Raw genomic sequence first — 22,230 nt, 5'->3', positions numbered from 1 at the left:
GACTCCTGATACCCACCTATCATCACTCTATCCATCAGGGCGCCATGATCACTCTATGGGGGCGTGTTCTGAGAGAGGATTTAAAGCCTTGAAAAGCAAGGAAGAGTGTGATAGGCTGACAACAGGAAAGGTGCAGCGCAACATAAGTCTTGTAGGTCAGAATAGTGATAAGGGACTGCAAGTCACAGACCAGCAGTAGAAGAAGTGAGAGCTACTAGATGTGATATTGGAATGCTGTTAGAATGCTAAATTTGATCCAGGAGGCTGCCACAGCAGAGCATTACTAGGTACGATGGATGAAAATGGCAGAAATTAATATAGATTGGGTTAGAGTTAAGTTATTAAGTTAAACAATAAAGTGTAACTGCAAATTCTCAACAGTTTTTTTTACACAACAATCAACACTAGAATGATGAAACATCTACAAGAACATTTTGAATGTAGACAAAATTGAAGAGGAATCTGTGATCACTTGCGGTTTTTACACTACAAATTGTAAAGGCCTGGTATTACAGATAGGCACGGCTGTTTTAGGTGTGGCTTTAAACTACAGCAGAAGCAATGTTGTTCTTATTTGCAGTGAATATGAAATTGCAGCCCGATATCTTACCTTGGAATTCCTGAATTCCAGCAATTTTTGGTGCATCCAGGAGCCAATCTGTTAGAGTCTGATGTTTAAATGCAATGCTTCGGAACTGCTTGCCCCCATTGACATTCCAAGTTCCTACACAGATTCTAATTTTCCTTGGTTTGGAATACCTATAATAGTTTTCACACATACTCTGTAGAACTCTCGGAGATGCTGTACGGAATACAAAAGATCTATTCAGTGAGCACATGATAAATCCTATATAGTCATACAAATTAAATTAAAAAAATACATAACAGTGTTCTCCCAAGTACCTATTTAGGGCTAGATTACAAGTGAGCACAAGCACGATATTTGCGCTCCACTTAGTAATATAGGCAAACACAAATCTGTGCTGGTATTACAAGTAAAGGGCAATGTGAATACAACCTTGCGCTCACATTGCATCGAAGCTTTGCGGTTAAGTGCGCTTCCATTGAGCCTCATTCTGATATATATACACGCAGAGAAAGTCCAGCACTCAATTACAAGCTCTCAGCGAAGATTAAAAGCAAAGATGGAAGGGTTAGTTACCGCATTTGGCCAAATGGGACAAGCCCAGGTACCACAACAAGGTCTCTCAAAAACCTGGGACCCTAAAACAGTCACACAATGCAAGCTCTCAATTTTCCCTATGGTTTTTGCACCCAGACCTATCTGGGTTTAACGGCCTGTGACTCTGGGGACAGCACAGCTTCCTGTGAGTGCCATTGAGCACCCAGGGCTGGGCATGTTGCAGGGTCATGGGATGTGTAACCGGTCCGGTATGAGAGTGCAGTCCCCGGTCGTGTTGTGTGTGTGTATAAATATATAAAAAAGCATATACATATATTTATAGTGGAAAACACAGTCCCCATAGACCCCTATATAATGGCACTTTTCAGTGCCGTTTTTTTTCTAACATCCCACATCCCCTCACTTTAACCCCTTATGACTGCTTCGTGCAGTTAAAAAAATAAAAAATAAATGCCAATTTCTTTATTTTTAAAAAGAAACTGTACACTTTATTATGAAGACAATTGGGGGGCCAGTTTTTAAATTAACCAGAGATCTGACCTCTGGTTAATTATGCTTAGCGCAAAGTACTACCGCGAGCCAGCAGTAGCATAAATCAGCCACTTATAATGGTTGGTTAATTAAAGTGCAAATTTGCCCCTTTACAGGCGCACGTTAAATTAGTGCTCCACTTGTAATCTAGCCTTAAAGGGACACTGTACCCAAAAATTTTCTTTCGTGATTCAGATAGAGCATGCAATTTTAAGCAACTTTCTAATTTACTCCTATCATCAAATGTTCTTTATTCTCTTGGTATCTTTATTTGAAATGCAAGAATGTAAGTTTAGATGCCGGCCCATTTTTGGTGAACAACCTAGGTTGTCTTTGCTGATTGGTGGATAAATTCATCCACCAATCAAAAACTGCTGTCCAGAGTTCTGAACCAAGAAAAAAAGCTTAGATGCCTTCTTTTTCATATAAAGATAGCAAGAGAACGAAAAAAAATGATAATAGGAGTAAATTAGAAAGTTGCTTAAAATTGCATGCTCTATCTGAATCACAAAAGAAAATTTTTGGGTACAGTGTCCCTTTAATGGGCACATCACACAGCTGACTTTACCAACCACCAATGTTAAGCTAAAATGAGCTAATATTAAGTTGTTTTTTTTCAATGTTTGCACAAAATACATGAAATCAGTTTGTTGACATGTGCACTTAATTTGTGCTTTGGATTTATAAATAGCTGAAAATTGTATAATATTGCAAAATATTAAACTGCTCCCACTCAGCTACATCATAATGTCACCCTGCTGGTAAAAATGTTTTGTGTTGAACACCGTAAAAACAAAAAGGACACAACATAAGGTATAATCTATATATGCTAAATACAAGATGAAATATGTTTGTATTTTTTTAAGATATATAAAATATAAAGTTTATATGCTTTAGTCACAATCTAAAATACCATACCTGATTGCAACATCAATTCTGACACTAATCACGCAGCATAGGGGAGAAAATAGGTTTGCGATTAATGGCAGATGACAAAAAATAAGCATAATTATTAAAAGTAACATAGAAGTCAACCGTATGCTGGCTCTGTATTTAACACACTTTTCCTTATTTACCATGCTCGTAGCCTAGACAGATATTGATATTATTGCTCACGCATGTGCACAAGAGGACACTAACAAAAAGCATTGAAACCGTATTCTGTATCATGCTAATAACTTGTATGCCCCTATACAAATTTAAAGTAAAATGATTTCATAACTAAACAAAGAAGAAGAAAAAACATAATTTATGTAAGAACTTACCTGATAAATTCATTTCTTTCATATTGGCAAGAGTCCATGAGCTAGTGACGTATGGGATATACAATCCTACCAGGAGGGGCAGTTTCCCAAACCTCAAAATGCCTATAAATACACACCTCACCACACCCACAATTCAGTTTAACGAACAGTCAAGTAATGGGATTATAGAAAAAGGAGTAAAAAGCATAAAAAAAGGGAACTGGAAATATAATTGTGCTTTATACAAAAAAACATAACCACCATAAAAAGGGTGGGTCTCATGGACTCTTGCCAATATCAAAGAAATGAATTTATCCGGTAAGTTCTTACATAAATTATGTTTTCTTTCATGTAATTGGCAAGAGTCCATGAGCTAGTAACGTATGGGATAGTAATACCTAAGATGTGGTACTCCACAGAAGAGTCACTAGGGAGGGAGGGATAAAAATAAAAACAGTAATTTTCCGCTGGAAAATTTAAATCCAAAAAAAATAAGTTTTTCAAATAAGCAGAGGAATCAAACTGAAACCAAAAACTGCTTCCGAAGAGGCAAATACATCAAAGCGGTAGAATTTAGTAAATGTATGCAAAGAAGACCAAGTTGCTGCTTTGCAAATCTGATAAACTGAAGCTTCATTCTTAAAAGCCCATGAAGTGGAAACTGATCTAGTAGAATGAGCTGTGATTCTGTGAGGCGGGGCCTGACCCGACTCCAAATAAGCCTTATTAATCAAAAGCTTTAACCAAGATGCCAAGGAAATGGCAGAAGCTTTCTGACCTTTCCTAGTACCAGAAAAGACAACAAATAGACTAGAAGTATTTCTGAAAACTTTAGTAGCTTCAACATAATATTTCAAAGCTCTTACAACATCTAGAGAATGTAAGGATCTCTCCAAAGAATTCTTAGGATTAGGACACAAAGAGGGAACAACAATTTCCCTATTAATGTTGTTAGAATTCACAACTTTAGGTAAAAACTTACCTAAAACTGCCTTATCCTGATGGAAAATCAGAAAAGGAGACTCACAAGAAAGAGCAGATAACTCGGAAACTCTTCTAGCAGAAGAGATAGCCAAAAAGAACAACACTTTCCAAGAAAGTAGTTTAATATCCAAAGAATGCATAGGCTCAAAAGGAGGAGCCTGTAAAGCCTTCAAAACCAAATTAAGACTCCAAGGAGGAGAGATTGATTTAATGACAGGCTTAATACGGACCAAAGCCTGTATAAAACAGTGAATATCAGGAAGCTTAGCAATCTTTCTGTGAAATAAAACAGAAAGAGCAGAGATTTGTCCCTTCAAGGAACTTGCAGACAAATCTTTATCTAAACCATCCTGAAGAAACTGTAAAAAAGAACACCATGAAATATAAGTCTTCCAAACTCGTTAATATATCTTCCTAGAAACAGATTTACGAGCCTGTAACGTAGAATCAATCACTGGGTCAGACAAACCTCTATGACTTAGCACTAGGTGTTCAATTTCCATACCTTCAAATTTAACGATTTGAGATCCTGATGGAAAAACGGTCCTTGAGACAGGTCTGGTCTTAACAAAAGTGGCCAAGGTTGGCAACTGGACAATCGGACAAGATCTGCATACCAAAACCTGTGAGGCCATGCTGGTGTTACCAGAAACACAAACGATTGTTCCATGATGATCTTGGAGATCACTCATGGAAGAAGAACTAGAGGCGGAAAGATATAAGTAGGTTGGTAAAACCAAGGAACTTAATGCATCCACCGACTCAGCCTGAGGATCCCTGGACCTGGACAGGTACCTGGGAAGTTTCTTGTTTAGGGGGGAGGCCATCAAATCTATTTCTGGAAGACACCACATCTGAACAATCTGAAAAAAAAACCCATCTGGATGGAGAGACCACTCCCCGGATGTAAAGTCTGACGGCTGAGATAATCCACTTCCCAGTTGTCTACACCTGGGATATGTACCGCAGAAATTAGACAAGAGCTGAATTCCGCCCAAGAAAGTATCCAAGATACTTCTTCCATAGCTAGGGGACTGTGAGTCCCACTCGGATGATTGATATATGCCACAGTTGTGATATTGTCTGTCTGAAAACCAATAAATGGTTCTCTCTTCAACAGAGGCCAAAACTGAAGAGCCCTTAAAATAGCATGGCGTTCTAAAATATTGATTGGTAATCTCGCCTCTTGAGATTTCCACACCCCTTGTGCTGTCAGAGATACCCAGACAGCTCCCCAACCAGAAAAACTTCCATCTGTTGTGATTACAGTCCAGGTTGGACAAACAAGAGGCCCCTTGAACTATACAGTGGTGATCTAACCACCAAGTCAGAGAGAGTCGAACATTGGGATTTAAGGATATGAATTGTGATATCTTTGTATAATCCCTGCACCAGTGATTCAGCATACAAAACTGAAGAGGTCTCATATGAAAACGAGCAAAGAGGATTGCGTCCGATGCTGCAGTCATGAGACCTAAAACTTCATGCACATAGCCACTGAAGGGAATGATTGAGACTGAAGGTTTTCGACAAGCTGAAACCAATTTTATTTGTCTCTTGTCTGTTAGAGACATGGACACTGAATCTATCTGGAAACCTAAAAAGGTGACCCTTGTCTGAGGAATCAAGGAACTTTTTGGTAAATTGATCCTCCAGCGATGTCTTTGAAGAAACAACATAAGTTGATTTGTGTGAGATTTGGCAGAATGTAAAGACTGAGCTAGTACCAAGATATCGTCCAAATAAGGAAACAACGCAATACCCTGTTCTCTGATTACAGTGAGTAGGGCACAGAGAACCTTCAAAAAAATTCTTGGAGCTGTCTTTAGGCCAAATAAAAGAGCAACAAATTGGTAATGCTCGTCTAGAAAAGATAATCTCAAAAATCGATAGTGGTCTGGATGAATTGGAACATGAAGATATGCATCCTGTAAGTCTATTGTGGACATAATGACCTTGCTGAACAAAAGGCAGAATAGTCCTTATAGTCACCATTTTGAAAGTTAGCACTAACAAAACGATTAAAAATTTTAAGATCCAGAACTGGCCTGAATGAATCTTCTTTCTTTGGGATAATGAATAGATTTGAATAAAGCCCCAGACCCTGTTCCTGAAACATAACTGGAATGATTACCCCTGAAAGCTCTAGATCTGAAAATTACTTCAGAAAAGCCTGAGCCTTCACCGGATTTGCTGGAACGTGAGAAAGAAAGAATCTTCTCACAGGAGGTCTTACTCTGAATCCTATTTGATACCCTTGAGAGACAATACTCTGAATCCACTGATTTTGGACAGAATCTGCCCAAATGTCTTGGAAAAATTTTAATCTGCCCTCTACCAGCTAAACTGGAATGAGGGCCGCACCTTCATGCAGACTTGGGGCTGGCTTTGGTTTCTTAAAAGGCTTGGATTTATTCCAACTTGAAGAAGGTTTCCAATTGGAACCAGATTCTATGGCAGAATGATTGGCTGTTTCTTATTCTGTCGAAAAGAACGAAAACTATTAGAAGCTTTAGATTTACCCTTAGATCTTTTACCCTGAGGCAAAAAAAAACTCCCTTTTCTTCCCCCCAGTGACAGTTGAAATAATAGAATACAACTGAGAGCCAAATAAATTGTTACCTTGGAAAGAAAGAGATAGTAATCTAGACTTAGATACCATGTCAGCATTCCAATCTTTGAGCCACAAAAGCTCTTCTAGCTAAAATAGCTAAAGACATAAATTTAACATAAATTTTGAGGATATCAAAAATAGCATCACAGATAAAATGATTAGCATGTTGAAGCAAGCGAACAATGCTAGACAAATCAGAATCTGTTTCCTGTTGCGCTAAGCTTTCCAACCAAAAAGTTGACTCAGCTGCAACATCAGCCATAGATATAGCAGACTTAAAGGGACAGTCTAGTCAAAATGAATCTTTCCTGATTCAGATAAGGCATGCAATTTTAAACAACTTTCCAATTGACTTTTATCATTAAATTTGCTTTGTTACTTTGGTGGTATTTTTGAAAAGCTAAACCTAGGTAGGTTCAAACTGATTTCTTAACTGTTGAAAACCGCATCTTAGCTCAGAGCATTTTGAATGTTTTTCAAAGTTAGACAGTACTAGTTCATGTGTGTCATATAGCTAACATTGTGCTCACTCCCGTGGAGTTATTTAGGAGTCTGCGCTGACTTGCTAAACTGCATGTCTGTCAAAAGCACTAAGATAAGGGGGCAGTCTGCAGAGGCTTAGATACAAGATAATCACAGAGGTAAAACATATATTAATATAACTGTGTTGGTTACGCAAAACTGGGGAATGGGTAATAAAGGGATTATCTATCTTTTTAAACAATAAACATTTTGGTGTAGACTGTCCCTTTAAGAATATAGCCAGAAAATAAATAAGCTTTCCTTAGATAAGATTCAAGTTTCCTATCTAAAGGATCCTTAAAAGAAGTACTATATTCCAAAGGAATAGTAGTACGTTTGGCAAGAGTAGAGATAGCCCCATCAACTTTGGGGATTTATTCCCAAAACTCAAATTTAGCTGCTGGCAAACTATACAACTTTTTAAACCTAGAAGAAGGAATAAAAGAAGTACCAGGCCTATCCCATTCCTTTGAAATCATATCCGAAATCGCATCAGGAACTGGAAAAACCTCTGGAGTAACCACAGGAGGTTTATAGACAGAATTTAAACGTTTACTAGTTTTAGTATCAAGAGGACTAGATTCCTCAATATCCAAAGTAATCAACACCTTCTTTAGCAAGGAACGTAAATATACTCCATCTTAAAGAGATAAGTAGATTTGTCAGTGTCAATATCTGAGGTAGGATCTTCTGAATCAGGTAGATCCTCATCAGGAGGAGGATAATTCAGTATGTTTTCGGTTACTTGAAATTTCATCAACTTTATGAGAAGTTTTAAAAGACCTTTTACGTTTATTAGAAGGCAGAATAGCAGACAAAGCCTTCTGAATCGCATCAGCAATAAATCTTTTATATTCACAGGGATATCATGTACATTAGATGTTGAAGGAACAACAGGCATTGTATTTGCACTGATGGATACATTCTCCGCATGTAAAAGTTTATCATGACAACAGTTACATACTACAGCTGGAGATATAATCTCTGCTAACTTACAACAGATACACTTAGCTTTGGTAGAACTGCTATCAGCCAGCAGGATTCCATCAGTTGTTTCTGAGACATCTTGCAAATGTAAGAGAAAAAAACAACATATAAAGCAAAATTATCAATTTCCTTGTATGGCAGTTTCAGGAATGGGAAAAATGCAAACAGCATAGCCCACTGAGCATAAAAAAAGGCAGGAGGCATATAGGAAGTGGGGCTTAAATAATTAAATTATTTGGCGGGAAGTATGACGCACAACGCAAAATGAAATTTTTTGGCCCTAACAACATCCGGAAATGACGCAACTCGCGTCATAGCAGACGCAACCTTGTGCAAGAAAAACTGGCGTAAACTAAGACGCCAGAAATTACGAATTTGCGTCAACGTACCTTCACGCCAAAAATGACGCAATAAATATCAGCATATTGCGACCTCGCAAGCCTAATTTTGCCAGCGAAATTTAATGAAAAAGCAGTCACTTTGAAGAAAAAGACTATACCCCAGGTAAGAAAAAATAACTTCCTAAATATTTTCCCTATATAAAACTGATAGTCTGCAAAAGGAAATATACATAAACCTGACTCATGGCAAATATAAGTACAATACATATATTTAAAACTTTATATTAATACATAAAGTGCCAAACCATAGCCGAGAGTGTCTTAAGTAATGAAAAACAAAATTTATGCTTACCTGATAAATTTATTTCTCTTGTGGTGTATCCAGTCCACGGGTTCATCCATTACTTGTGGGATATTCTCCTTCCCAACAGGAAGTTGCAAGAGGACACCCACAGCAGAGCTGTCTATATAGCTCCTCCCCTAACTGCCACCCCCAGTCATTCGACCGAAGACAAGCAAGAAAAAAGGAGAAACTATAGGGTGCAGTAATGACTGTAGTTTAAAAATAAAAAACACCTGCCTTAAAATGACAGGGCGGGCCGTGGACTGGATACACCACAAGAGAAATAAATTTATCAGGTAAGCATAAATTTAGTTTTCTCTTGTAAAGGTGTATCCAGTCCACGGGTTCATCCATTACTTGTGGGATACCAATACCAAAGCTTTAGGACACGGATGAAGGGAGGGACAAGGCAGGAACTTAAATGGAAGGCACCACTGCCTGTAAGACCTTTCTCCCAAAAATAGCCTCAGAAGAAGCAAAAGTATCGAATTTGTAGAATTTAGAAAAAGTGTGAAGCGAAGACCAAGTCGCCGCCTTACAAATCTGTTCAACAGAGGCCTCATTTTTAAAAGCCCATGTGGAAGCCACCGCTCTAGTGGAATGAGCTGTAATTCTTTCAGGAGGCTTCTGGCCAGCAGTCTCATAAGCTAAGCGGATTATGCTTCTCAGCCAAAAAGAAAGAGAAGTTGCCGAAGCCTTTTGGCCTCTCCTCTGTCCAGAATAGACAACAAACAAAGCAGATGTTTGACGAAAATCCTTCGTAGCTTGTAAATAAAACTTTAAAGAATGAACCACATCAAGATTGTGTAAAAGACATTCCTTCTTTGAGGAAGGATTAGGACATAATGAAGGAACAACAATCTCCTGATTGATGTTCTTATTAGATACTACCTGCATGGAAAATCAGATAAGGGGAATCACACTGTAAAGCAAAGAACTCCGAAACTCTTCGAGCCGAGGAGATAGCTACTAGAAACAGAACTTTCCAAGATAAAAGTTTAATATCTATGGAATGCAAAGATTCAAACGGAACCCCTTGAAGAACATTAAGAACTAAATTTAAACTCCATGGCGGAGCAACAGGTTTAAACACAGGCTTAATTCTAACTAAAGCCTGACAAAACGCCTGAACGTCTGGAACCTCAGCCAGATGTTTGTGCAAAAGAATAGACAGAGCAGAAATCTGTCCCTTTAAGGAACTAGCAGACAATCCTTTCTCCAATCCCTCTTGGAGAAAGGATAAGATTCTAGGAATCCTGACTTTACTCCATGAGTAACCCTTGGATTCACACCAATGAAGATATTTACACCATAGCTTATGATAGATTTTCCTGGTGACAGGCTTTCGAGCCTGAATTAAGGTATCAATGACCGACTCGGAAAAACCACGCTTTGATAGAATCAAGCGTTCAATCTCCAAGCAGTCAGACGCAGAGAAATTAGATTTGAATGTTTGAAAGGACCTTGAAGTAGAAGGTCCTGCCTCAGCGGTAGAGTCCATGGTGGAAAGGATGACATGTCCACCAGATCTGCATACCAAGTCCTGCGTGGCCACGCAGGAGCTATCAAAATCACCGAAGCTCTCTCCTGCTTGATCTTGGCAAGCAGACGAGGGAGCAGAGGAAACGGTGGAAACACATAAGCCAGGCTAAAGGACCAGGGCGCTGCTAGAGTATCTATCAGCGCTGCCTTGGATCCCTGGACCTGGACCCGTAACGAGGAAGCTTGGCGTTCTGACGAGACGCCATGAGATCCAATTCTGGTTTGCCCCATAGTTGAATCAACTGGGCAAATACCTCCGGATGGAGCTCCCGCTCCCCCGGATGAAAAGTTTGCCGACTTACCGCCTCCCAGTTCTCTACTCCTGGGATATGGATAGCTGAGAGATGGCAAGAGTGAACCTCTGCCCATAGAATTATCTTTGAAACCTCCAACTTCGCCAGGGGGCTCTTTGTACCCCCCTGATGGTTGATATAGGCTACAGTTGTGATGTTGTCTAACTGAAATCTGATGAACCTGACCGCAGCTAGCTGAGGCCAAGCCTGAAGAGCATTGAATATCGCTCTTAGTTCCAGAATGTTTATTGGAAGGAGGGCTTCCTCCTGAGTCCACGAACCCTGAGCCTTCAGGGAGTTCCAGACTGCGCCCCAGCCCAGAAGGCTGGCATCTGTCGTCACTATAGTCCATTCTGGCCTGCGGAAGCTCATTCCCCTGGACAGATGAACCCGAGATAGCCACCAGAGAAGAGAATCTCTGGTCTCTTGGTCCAGATTTAGCAGAGGGGACAAATCTATATAATCCCCATTCCACTGATTGAGCATGCAAAGTTGCAGTGGTCTGAGATGTAGGCGGGCAAACGGAAATATGTCCATTGCCGCTACCATTAAGCCGATTACTTCCATACACTGAGCCACTGACGGCTGAGAAGTGGAATAAAGAGCACGGCAGGAAGTTAGAATCTTTGACAACCTGACCTCTGTCAGAAAAATCTTCATTTCTACTGAATCTATCAGAGTTCCTAGGAAGGAAACTCTTGTGAGAGGGGAGAGATAACTCTTTTCTTCGTTAACCTTCCACCCATGAGACCTCAGGAATGCCAGAACAATGTCCGTATGGGACTTGGCGATCTGAAAATTCGACGCCTGTATCAGAATGTCGTCTAGGTAAGGAGCCACCGCTATGCCTCGTGGCCTTAGAACCGCCAGTAGGGACCCTAGAACCTTCGTGCCGTGCCGTGGCTAACCCGAAGGGAACAGCCACAAACTGGTAATGCCTGTCTAGGAAGGCAAACCTGAGAAACCAATGATGATCTCTGTGTATCGGAATGTGGAGATAAGCATCCTTTAAGTCCACGGTAGTCATATATTGACCCTCCTGGATCATAGGTAGGATGGTTCGAATAGTCTCCATCTTGAAGGATGGGACCCTGAGAAATTTGTTTAGGATCTTGAGATCCAAGATTGGTCTGAAAGTTCCCTCTTTTTTTGGGAACTATAAACAGATTTGAATAGAATCCTTGCCCCTGTTCCTCCCTTGGAACTGGGTGGATCACTCCCATGACCAGAAGGTCTTGAACACAACGTAAGAATGCCTCTCTCTTTATCTGGTTTGCAGATAATTGTGAAAGATGAAATCTCCCTTTTGGAGATGAGGCTTTGAAATCCAGAAGATATCCCTGGGAAACAATCTCCAGAGCCCAGGGATCCTGGACGTCTCTTGCCCAAGCCTGGGCGAAGAGAGAAAGTCTGCCCCCAACTAGATCCGGTCCCGGATCGGGGGCTACTCCTTCACGCTGTTTTAGAGGCAGCAGCAGGTTTTTGGGCCTGCTTTCCCTTGCTCCAAGCCTGGTTAGGTCTCCAGACTGGCTTGGACTGGGCAAAAATTCCTTCTTGTTTTGCAATAGAGGAAGTTGAAGCTGCGCCACTCTTGAAGTTTCGAAAGGAACGAAAAACATAATTTATGCTTACCTGATAAATTTATTTCTCTTGTGGTGTATCCAGTCCACGGATCATCCATTACTTATGGGATATTAACTCCTCCCCAACAGGAAGTGCAAGAGGATTCACCCAGCAGAGCTGCTATATAGCTCCTCCCCTAACTGCCATTACCAGTCATTCGACCGAAAACATGCAGAGAAAGGAAAACCATAGGGTGCAGTGGTGACTGTAGTTTAATGGAAAAATTACCTGCCTTAAAGTGACAGGGCGGGCCGTGGACTGGATACACCACAAGAGAAATAAATTTATCAGGTAAGCATAAATTATGTTTTCTCTTGTTAAGTGTATCCAGTCCACGGATCATCCATTACTTATGGGATACCAATACCAAAGCTAAAGTACACGGATGACGGGAGGGACAGGCAGGCTCTTTATACGGAAGGAACCACTGCCTGAAGAACCTTTCTCCCAAAAACAGCCTCCGAAGTATGAAGAGAAGACCAAGTTGCAGCCTTGCAAATCTGTTCAACAGAAGCCTCATTCTTAAAGGCCCAAGTGGAAGCCACAGCTCTAGTAGAATGTGCTGTAATTCTTTCAGGAGGCTGCTGTCCAGCAGTCTCATAGGCTAACCGTATTATGCTACGAAGCCAAAAGGAGAGAGAGGTAGCCGAAGCTTTTTGACCTCTCCTCTGACCAGAATAAACGACAAACAGGGAAGACGTTTGTCGAAAATCCTTAGTTGCCTGTAGATAAAATTTCAGGGCACGGACTACATCTAGATTGTGTAGCAGACGTTCCTTTTTCGAAGAAGGATTAGGACACAAAGATGGAACCACAATCTCTTGATTGATATTCCTGTTAGTGACCACCTTAGGTAGGAACCCAGGTTTAGTACGCAGAACTACCTTGTCTGAATGAAAAATCAGATAAGGAGAATCACAATGTAAGGCAGATAACTCAGAGACTCTTCGAGCCGAGGAAATCGCCATTAAAAACAGAACTTTCCAAGATAACAACTTGATATCAATGGAATGAAGGGGTTCAAACGGAACCCCCTGTAAAACATTAAGAACTAAGATCAAACTCCATGGTGGAGCAACAGTTTTAAACACAGGCTTGATCCTAGCTAAAGCCTGACAAAAAGCTTGAACGTCCGGAACTTCTGACAGACGTTTGTGTAAAAGAATGGACAGAGCTGAAATCTATCCCTTTAAGGAACTAGCGGATAAACCCTTTTCTAAACCTTCTTGTAGAAAAGACAATATCCTCGGAATCCTAACCTTACTCCATGAGTAACTCTTGGATTCGCACCAATATAAGTATTTGCACCATATCTTATGGTAAATCTTTCTGGTAACAGGCTTCCTAGCCTGTATTAAGGTATCAATAACTGACTCAGAAAAACCACGTTTTGATAAAATCAAGCTTTCAATTTCCAAGCAGTCAGCTTCAGAGAAATTAGATTTTGATGTTTGAAGGGACCCTGGATCAGAAGGTCCTGTTTCAGAGGTAGCGACCAAGGTGGACAGGATGACATGTCCACTAGATCTGCATACCAAGTCCTGCGTGGCCATGCAGGCGCTATTAGAATCACTGATGCTCTCTCCTGTTTGATTCTGGCAATCAATCGAGGAAGCATCGGGAAGGGTGGAAACACATAAGCCATCCCGAAGGTCCAAGGTGCTGTCAAAGCATCTATCAGAACCGCTCCCGGATCCCTGGATCTGGACCCGTAACGAGGAAGCTTGGCGTTCTGTCGAGACGCCATGAGATCTATCTCTGGTTTGCCCCAACGTCGAAGTATTTGGGCAAAGACCTCCGGATGAAGTTCCCACTCCCCCGGATGAAAAGTCTGACGACTTAAGAAATCCGCCTCCCAGTTCTCCACTCCCGGGATGTGGATTGCTGACAGGTGGCAAGAGTGAGACTCTGCCCAGCGAATTATCTTTGATACTTCCATCATTGCTAGGGAGCTTCTTGTCCCTCCCTGATGGTTGATGTAAGCTACAGTCGTGATGTTGTCCGACTGAAACCTGATGAACCCCTGAGTTGTTAACTGGGGCCAAGCCAGAAGGGCATTGAGAACTGCTCTCAATTCCAGAATGTTTATTGGTAGGAGACTCTCCTCCTGATTCCATTGTCCCTGAGCCTTCAGAGAATTCCAGACAGCGCCCCAACCTAGTAGGCTGGCGTCTGTTGTTACAATTGTCCAGTCCGGCCTGCTGAATGGCATCCCCCTGGACAGATGTGGCCGAGAAAGCCACCATAGAAGAGAATTTCTGGTCTCTTGATCCAGATTCAGAGTAGGGGACAAGTCTGAGTAATCCCCATTCCACTGACTTAGCATGCACAATTGCAGCGGTCTGAGATGTAGGCGTGCAAAGGGTACTATGTCCATTGCTGCTACCATTAAGCCGATCACCTCCATGCATTGAGCTACTGACGGGTGTTGAATGGAATGAAGGACACGGCATGCATTTTGAAGCTTTGTTAACCTGTCTTCTGTCAGGTAAATCTTCATTTCTACAGAATCTATAAGAGTCCCCAAGAAGGGAACTCTTGTGAGTGGAAAGAGAGAACTCTTCTTTTCGTTCACCTTCCATCCATGCGACCTTAGAAATGCCAGTACTAACTCTGTATGAGACTTGGTAGTTTGAAAGCTTGAAGCTTGTATCAGAATGTCGTCTAGGTACGGAGCTACCGCAATTCCTCGCGGTCTTAGTACCGCCAGAAGAGCACCCAGAACCTTTGTGAAGATTCTCGGAGCCGTAGCCAATCCGAATGGAAGAGCTACAAACTGGTAATGCCTGTCTAGAAAGGCAAACCTTAGATACCGGTAAAGATCTTTGTGAATCGGTATGTGAAGGTAAGCATCCTTTAAATCCACTGTGGTCATGTACTGACCCTTTTGGATCATGGGTAAAATTGTCCGAATAGTTTCCATTTTGAACGATGGAACTCTTAGGAATTTGTTTAGGATCTTTAAATCCAAGATTGGCCTGAAAGTTCCCTCTTTTTTGGGAACCACAAACAGATTTGAGTAAAACCCTTGTCCTTGTTCCGACCGCGGAACCGGATGGATCACTCCCATTAATAAAAGATTTTGTACGCAGCGTAGAAACGCCTCTTTCTTTATTTGGTTTGTTGACAACCTTGACAGATGAAATCTCCCTCTTGGGGGAGAGAATTTGAAGTCTAGAAGGTATCCCTGAGATATGATCTCTAACGCCCAGGGATCCTGGACATCTCTTGCCCAAGCCTGGGCGAAGAGAGAAAGTCTGCCCCCCACTAGATCCGTTCCCGGATCGGGGGCCCTCGATTCATGCTGTCTTAGGGGCAGCAGCAGGTTTCCTGGCCTGCTTGCCCTTGTTCCAGGACTGGTTAGGTCTCCAGCCTTGTCTGTAGTGAGCAACAGCTCCTTCCTGTTTTGGTGCAGAGGAAGTTGATGCTGCTCCTGCTTTGAAATTACGAAAGGAACGAAAATTAGACTGTCTAGCCTTAGGTTTGGCTCTGTCTTGAGGCAGGGCATGGCCTTTACCTCCTGTAATGTCAGCGATAATTTCTTTCAACCCGGGCCCGAATAAGGTCTGCCCTTTGAAAGGTATATTAAGCAATTTAGATTTAGAAGTAACGTCAGCTGACCAGGATTTTAGCCACAGTGCTCTGCGTGCCTGAATGGCGAATCCGGAATTCTTAGCCGTAAGTTTAGTTAAATGTACTACGGCATCTGAAATAAATGAGTTAGCTAACTTAAGGGCTTTAAGCTTGTGTGTAATCTCATCTAATAGAGCTGATTCAAGTGTCTCTTCCAGAAACTCAAACCAAAATGCTGCTGCAGCCGTGACAGGCGCAATGCATGCAAGAGGTTGCAATATAAAACCTTGTTGAACAAACATTTTCTTAAGGTAACCCTCTAACTTTTTATCCATTGGATCTGAAAAGGCACAGCTATCCTCCACCGGGATAGTGGTACGCTTAGCTAAAGTAGAAACTGCTCCCTCCACCTTAGGGACCGTTTGCCATAAGTCCCGTGTGGTGGCGTCTATTGGAAACATCTTTCTAAATATCGGAGGGGGTGAGAACGGCACACCGGGTCTATCCCACTCCTTAGTAACAATTTCAGTAAGTCTCTTAGGTATAGGAAAAACGTCAGTACTCGCCGGTACCGCAAAATATTTATCCAACCTACACATTTTCTCTGGTATTGCAACTGTGTTACAATCATTCAGAGCCGCTAACACCTCCCCTAGTAATACACGGAGGTTTTCCAGCTTAAATTTAAAATTTGAAATATCTGAATCCAGTTTGTTTGGATCAGAACCGTCACCCGCAGAATGAAGCTCTCCGTCCTCATGTTCTGCAAATTGTGACGCAGTGTCTGACATGGCCCTAATATTATCAGCGCACTCTGTTCTCACCCCAGAGTGATCACGCTTACCTCTTAGTTCTGGTAATTTAGCCAAAACTTCAGTCATAACAGTAGCCATATCCTGTAATGTGATTTGTAATGGCCGCCCAGATGTACTCGGCGCTACAATATCACGCACCTCCCGAGCGGGAGATGCAGGTACTGACACGTGAGGCGAGTTAGTCGGCATAACTCTCCCCTCGTTGTTTGGTGAAATATGTTCAATTTGTACAGATTGACTTTTATTTAAAGTAGCATCAATACAGTTAGTACATAAATTTCTATTGGGCTCCACTTTGGCTTTAGCACATATAGCACAGATATCTTCCTCTGAATCAGACATGTTTAACACACTAGCAAATAAACTAGCAACTTGGTAATACTTTTCAAGTAATTTACTATAATATGAAAACGTACTGTGCCTATAAGAAGCACAGAAAAAGTTATGACAGTTGAAAATTAATAAACTGAAAAGTTATAGCATCAAATCTTTGTAAAAAACACAATTTTAGCAAAGGATTGCTCCCATTAGCAAAGGATTGCTCCCATTAGCAAAGGATAACTAACCCTGATAGCTAACAGTGAGAGAGATCAGTAAACTGTCAGAAATTAAATAAAACGACTGCCAAGTGGAAAAAAATAGTGCCCAAAACATTTTTTCACCCAGTACCTCAGAAAATTAAACGATTTTACATGCCAGCAAAAAACGTTTAACATTAATAAATTGAGTGTTATTAAAAAGCCTGTTGCTAGTCCCTGCAAATTAGGCTAAAGTTTTATGCATACAGTATAATTCCAGTGAAGTGCCATTCCCCAGAATACTGAAGTGTAAAATATACATACATGACAGCCTGATACCAGTTGCTGCTACTGCATTTAAGGCTGAGTTTACATTATATCGGTATGGCAGAATTTTCTCATCAATTCCATTGTCAGAAAATAATAAGCTGCTACATACCTCTTTGCAGATTAATCTGCCCGCTGTCCCCTGATCTGAAGTTTACCTCTCCTCAGATGGCCGAGAAACAGCAATATGATCTTAACTACTCCGGCTAAAATCATAGAAAAACTCAGGTAGATTCTTCTTCAAATTCTACCAGAGAAGGAATAACACACTCCGGTGCTATTATAAAATAACAAACTTTTGACTGAAGGTATGAAACTAAGTATAATCACTACAGTCCTCTCACACATCCTATCTATTCGTTGGGTGCAAGAGAATGACTGGGAATGGCAGTTAGGGGAGGAGCTATATAGCAGCTCTGCTGGGTGAATCCTCTTGCACTTCCTGTTGGGGAGGAGTTAATATCCCATAAGTAATGGATGATCCGTGGACTGGATACACTTAACAAGAGAAATTAGTCTGTTTGGTCCTTAATTTGTTGGACCTATCCTGGGGAAGGGCGTGGCCTTTTCCTCCAGTAATATCAGAAATGATCTCCTTCAGTCCAAGCTCGAATAGGGTCTGCCCTTTGAAGGGGATGTTGAGAAGCTTAGACTTTAAAGTAACGTCAGCTGACCAGGATTTAAGCCATAGCGCCCTACGCGCCTGAATGGCAAAAACCTGAATTCTTAGCCGTTAGCTTAGTTAAATGAAAAACGGCATCAGAAATAAATGAATTGGCTAACTTAAGAGCTTTAAGCCTGTCTAGGATATCATCCAACTGGGTCTCCACCTGTAGAGCCTCTTCAAGAGACTCGAACCAGAATGCCGCTGCAGCAGTGACTGGGGCAATGCATTCAAGAGGCTGGAGAATAAAACCTTGTTGTATAAAGATTTTCTTAAGGAAACCCTCTAATTTTTTATCCATTGGATCTAGAAAAGCACAACTGTCCTCGACGGGGATAGTTGTACGCTTAGCTAGGGTAGATACTGCTCCCTCCATCTTAGGGACCGTCTGCCACGAGTCCCGTGTAGCGCCATCTATGGGAAACATCTTTTTAAAAGCAGGAGGGGGAGAGAACGGTACACCTGGTCTATCCCATTCCTTCGTAATAATTTCTGAAAACCTCTTAGGGATTGGAAAAACATCAGTGTAAACAGGCACTGCAAAGTATTTGTCCATTTTACACAATTTCTCTGGGACTACAATGGTGTCACAGTCATCCAGAGTTGCTAAAACCTCCCTGAGCAACAAGCGGAGGTGTTCAAGCTTAAATTTAAATGCTGTCATTTCAGAGTCAGACTGAAGTAACGCCTTCCCTGAATCAGAAATGTCACCCACAGATAGAAGCTCTCCTGCTTCAGCTTCTGTACATTGTGAGGGTATATTAGACATAGCTACTAAAGCGTAAGAAAGCTCTGCATTTGTTCTAGCCCCAGAGCTGTCTCGCTTTCCTTGTAACCCTGGCAGTTTGGACAATACCTCTGTGAGGTCATGATTCATAACTGCCGCCATGTCTTGTAAGGTAAACGCATTGGACGCGCCAGATGTACTTGGCGTCACTTGCGCGGGAGATATAGGTTCTGACACATTGGGAGAGCTAGGTGGTTTGACCTCCCTTTTGTCAGTCTGAGAAACCTCTGGTGATAAATCTCTAAAACCCATAATATGGTCTTTATAACTTATAGAAAGGTCAGTGCATTTGGTACACATTCTAAGAGGGGGTTCCACAATGGCTTCTAAACATAATGAACAAGGAGTTTCCTCTATGTCAGACATGTTTAACAGACTAGTAATGAGACCAGCAAGCTTGGAAAACACTTTAATAAATGTGAAACAGCAATTAAACAAAAACGGTACTGTGCCTTTAAGAGAAAAAAACTACCACATAAACTGCAAAACAGTGTTAAAAAGTAGTAAACTCTACAAAATTTTTACAGTGTGTATAAGAGACTAAAGCAGCATTGCACCCACTTGCAAATGGATGATTAACCCCTTAGGCTCCAAACCGGATTAGAAAAAATGTAAAACCGTTAAAAAACAGTCAAACACACTGCCACAGCTCTGCTGTGGCTCCTACCTGCCCTTAAACACGATTTTTGCAGGATAAAAACCCTCTATAGCGGTCCTAGCTGCCAGAGGACTCCTTTAGGGAAGCTGGATGTCTCAGTCTGAATATCAACTGCGAATAAAGTGCGTGAAAATAGGCCCCTCCCACCATGCACTTAATGTCAGAGGGCCTTAAAAAAGTACTCCTAGGAGTGATCTGCCATGTGGAAAACTAGGCCCCAAATAAAGATTTATCACCCTCAGAGAAAAAACGTTTTTTCTGTAAGTTATGCAAACGTTTTTACACTAAGTAATATGAGAGTTAACATGAATATTACCCTTATCTTGTAAGCATGATCCCAGTCTTGTTAAATCACTGTATCAGGCTTACCTCAAATATACCAGGCATTGTCAGCATTTTCTAGACCGTATCATCTCTCTAGAAAAAAATATACTGAACATACCTCAAAGCAGGTGATCTGCAAACCGTCCCCCCAACTGAAGTTTTCTTTCCATACTATTCAGTTATGTGTGAGAACAGCAATGGACCTTAGTTACAAACCGCTAAGATCATCAACCTCCAGGCCGATTCTTCTTCCAATTTCTGCCTGAGAGTAAAACAGTACAACGCCGGTACCGTTTAAAAATAACAAACTTTTGATTGAAGGTAAAAAAACTACACTAAGTCACCACATATCTCTTGATACTTCCTTTCTTGTCGAGAGTTGCAAGAGAATGACTGGGGGTGGCAGTTAGGGGAGGAGCTATACAGACAGCTCTGCTGTGGGTGTCCTCTTGCAACTTCCTGTTGGGAAGGAGAATATCCCACAAGTAATGGATGAACCCGTGGACTGGATACACCTTTACAAGAGAAACATACTTACCGAAAGACACCCATCCACATATAGCAGATAGCCAAACCAGTACTGAAACAGTATCAGTAGAGGTAATGGAATATGAGAGTATATCGTCAATCTGAAAAGGGAGGTAGAAGATGAATCTCTATGACCGATAACAGAGAACCTTTGAAAAGATTTCCTGTGAGGAAAGCCATAGAATCAATAGGTGATACTCCCTTCACATCACTCTGACAAACGCTGTACTCTGAGAGGAATCGGGCTTCAAAATGCTGAGAAGCGCATATCAACGAAGAAAATCAAGCACAAACTTACTTAACCACCTCCATAGGAGGCAAAGTTTGTAAAACTGAATTGTGGGTGTGGTGAGGGGTGTATTTATAGGCATTTTGAGGTTTGGGAAACTTTGCCCCTCCTGGTAGGATTGTATATCCCATACGTCACTAGCTTATGGACTCTTGCCAATTACATGAAAGAAAAGAAATTTAAGAAATGATGTACTCATGCACGTATTAAAATATTTCACCATTAGTTGAAAAGTAACATGATCAGATAAGATTCAAAACTCAAGGAAACTAGAAATTGTTTACTTTGTTAAGAATTCCAAATAGCTCATAAAACAAAGATCATAAAAATGTAAAACTATCTGCCAAAAAATTGAAAGGGCTCAAAATCACCTTGTAGTGCACTACTGAAAACAAAATGTCACAATGTTAACTCTTGAAGCTGACCAAAGAGAATTAAATACCAGCCTCTAATGTATAATTTATTGGTCTCTCTGGCAAGAACTTAATGCAGAATGAAAGCATGAATTAAACATGAGAAACCTAAGATTGACAGTTAGTATAATGGTTATTACACAGTTAATTACATTATAAAAGGTAAAATCTTGGAGAACCAATTTTGAAAGTTTTTTTGAACCATACATAAACCAGACCTCAACAAACACATGGTGTCTGATTACCACGATCACTTGAAATTAAAGGGTCAGTACAGTCTGAATTAAATGTTCATGATTCAGACAGAAAATGCAATTTTAAAACCACTTTCCAATTTACTTCTATTATTATTTTTGCTTAGTTCCCTTGGTATCCTCTGTTAAAAAGTAACCATAGGTGAGCTCAGGAGCGTGCACGTGTCTTTAGCCATTCTGCAGCAGTGTTTGCAACAACGTTTATAGCAATATTGTACATAGTTGCAAAATTCTGCTGCCATAGAGTGTCTGTAGCATTCTATGGCAGCAGTGTTTGCAACAATGTTAATAGCAACGTTATACATAGTTACAAACACAGTTGCCAGATGGCTAAAGACACTTGAAAGCTCCAGAGCTCACTGATGGTTAATGTTTAACAAAGAATACCAGAAGAACTAAGCAAAACTGATGATAGAAGTACATTGGAAAGTTGTTTAAACCTGTATGCTCTATCTAATCTATTTAAGTTTATTTTTTACTTTACTGTTTCTTTAAAAGCCTAACTCTTCAAAAATTCTCACAACTGCCTGCGTGTTTACTTTAGCTTCAGACCAATCAGCAGATGTGAGCAAGGTACAGGCCTTGCCTTGGGTGCTTGACCTCTCCTGTGCCACCACTCTGCACCACCACTTGTCAGATAAATACTCATCACACCAGACGGGACATAAGAGCTGGCTTTTGGTCTGGAGTATATTGCAGGTTCATGATTATCGCAAAGGGAGTCCAGTTCACCATTCTTGTTGTTACTAACCAGGGAGTACATAACTGTCATGGTGCCATTTCTATTGTGCCATTCCATTGTAACCACTGCAATTTAGGTCTTTATTTGTAATAGTGAATATTAAAGTGATACTAAACTCAACTTTTTTCTTTCATGAATCAGATAGAGCATGCACTTTTAAGCAACTTTCA

At 41.0% G+C, this 22,230-nt stretch overlaps 1 protein-coding gene across 1 annotated transcript in view; it reads right to left on the bottom strand.

Moving 5' to 3' along the window:
- Nucleotides 1-22,230, bottom strand: part of SYNJ1 (synaptojanin 1) — a 364,762-nt gene that overhangs the window by 121,486 nt on the left and 221,046 nt on the right. Inside the window, exon 12 of the mRNA XM_053705173.1 lies at nt 611-802. Coding sequence (XP_053561148.1) covers nt 611-802 — 192 coding nt within the window. The remainder of the gene's footprint in view (nt 1-610; nt 803-22,230) is intronic.

This window comes from Bombina bombina, chromosome 3, assembly GCF_027579735.1.
Source record: "Bombina bombina isolate aBomBom1 chromosome 3, aBomBom1.pri, whole genome shotgun sequence".
Taxonomy (NCBI): domain Eukaryota; kingdom Metazoa; phylum Chordata; class Amphibia; order Anura; family Bombinatoridae; genus Bombina; species Bombina bombina.
This window is presented reverse-complemented; position numbering and strand designations above follow the sequence as displayed.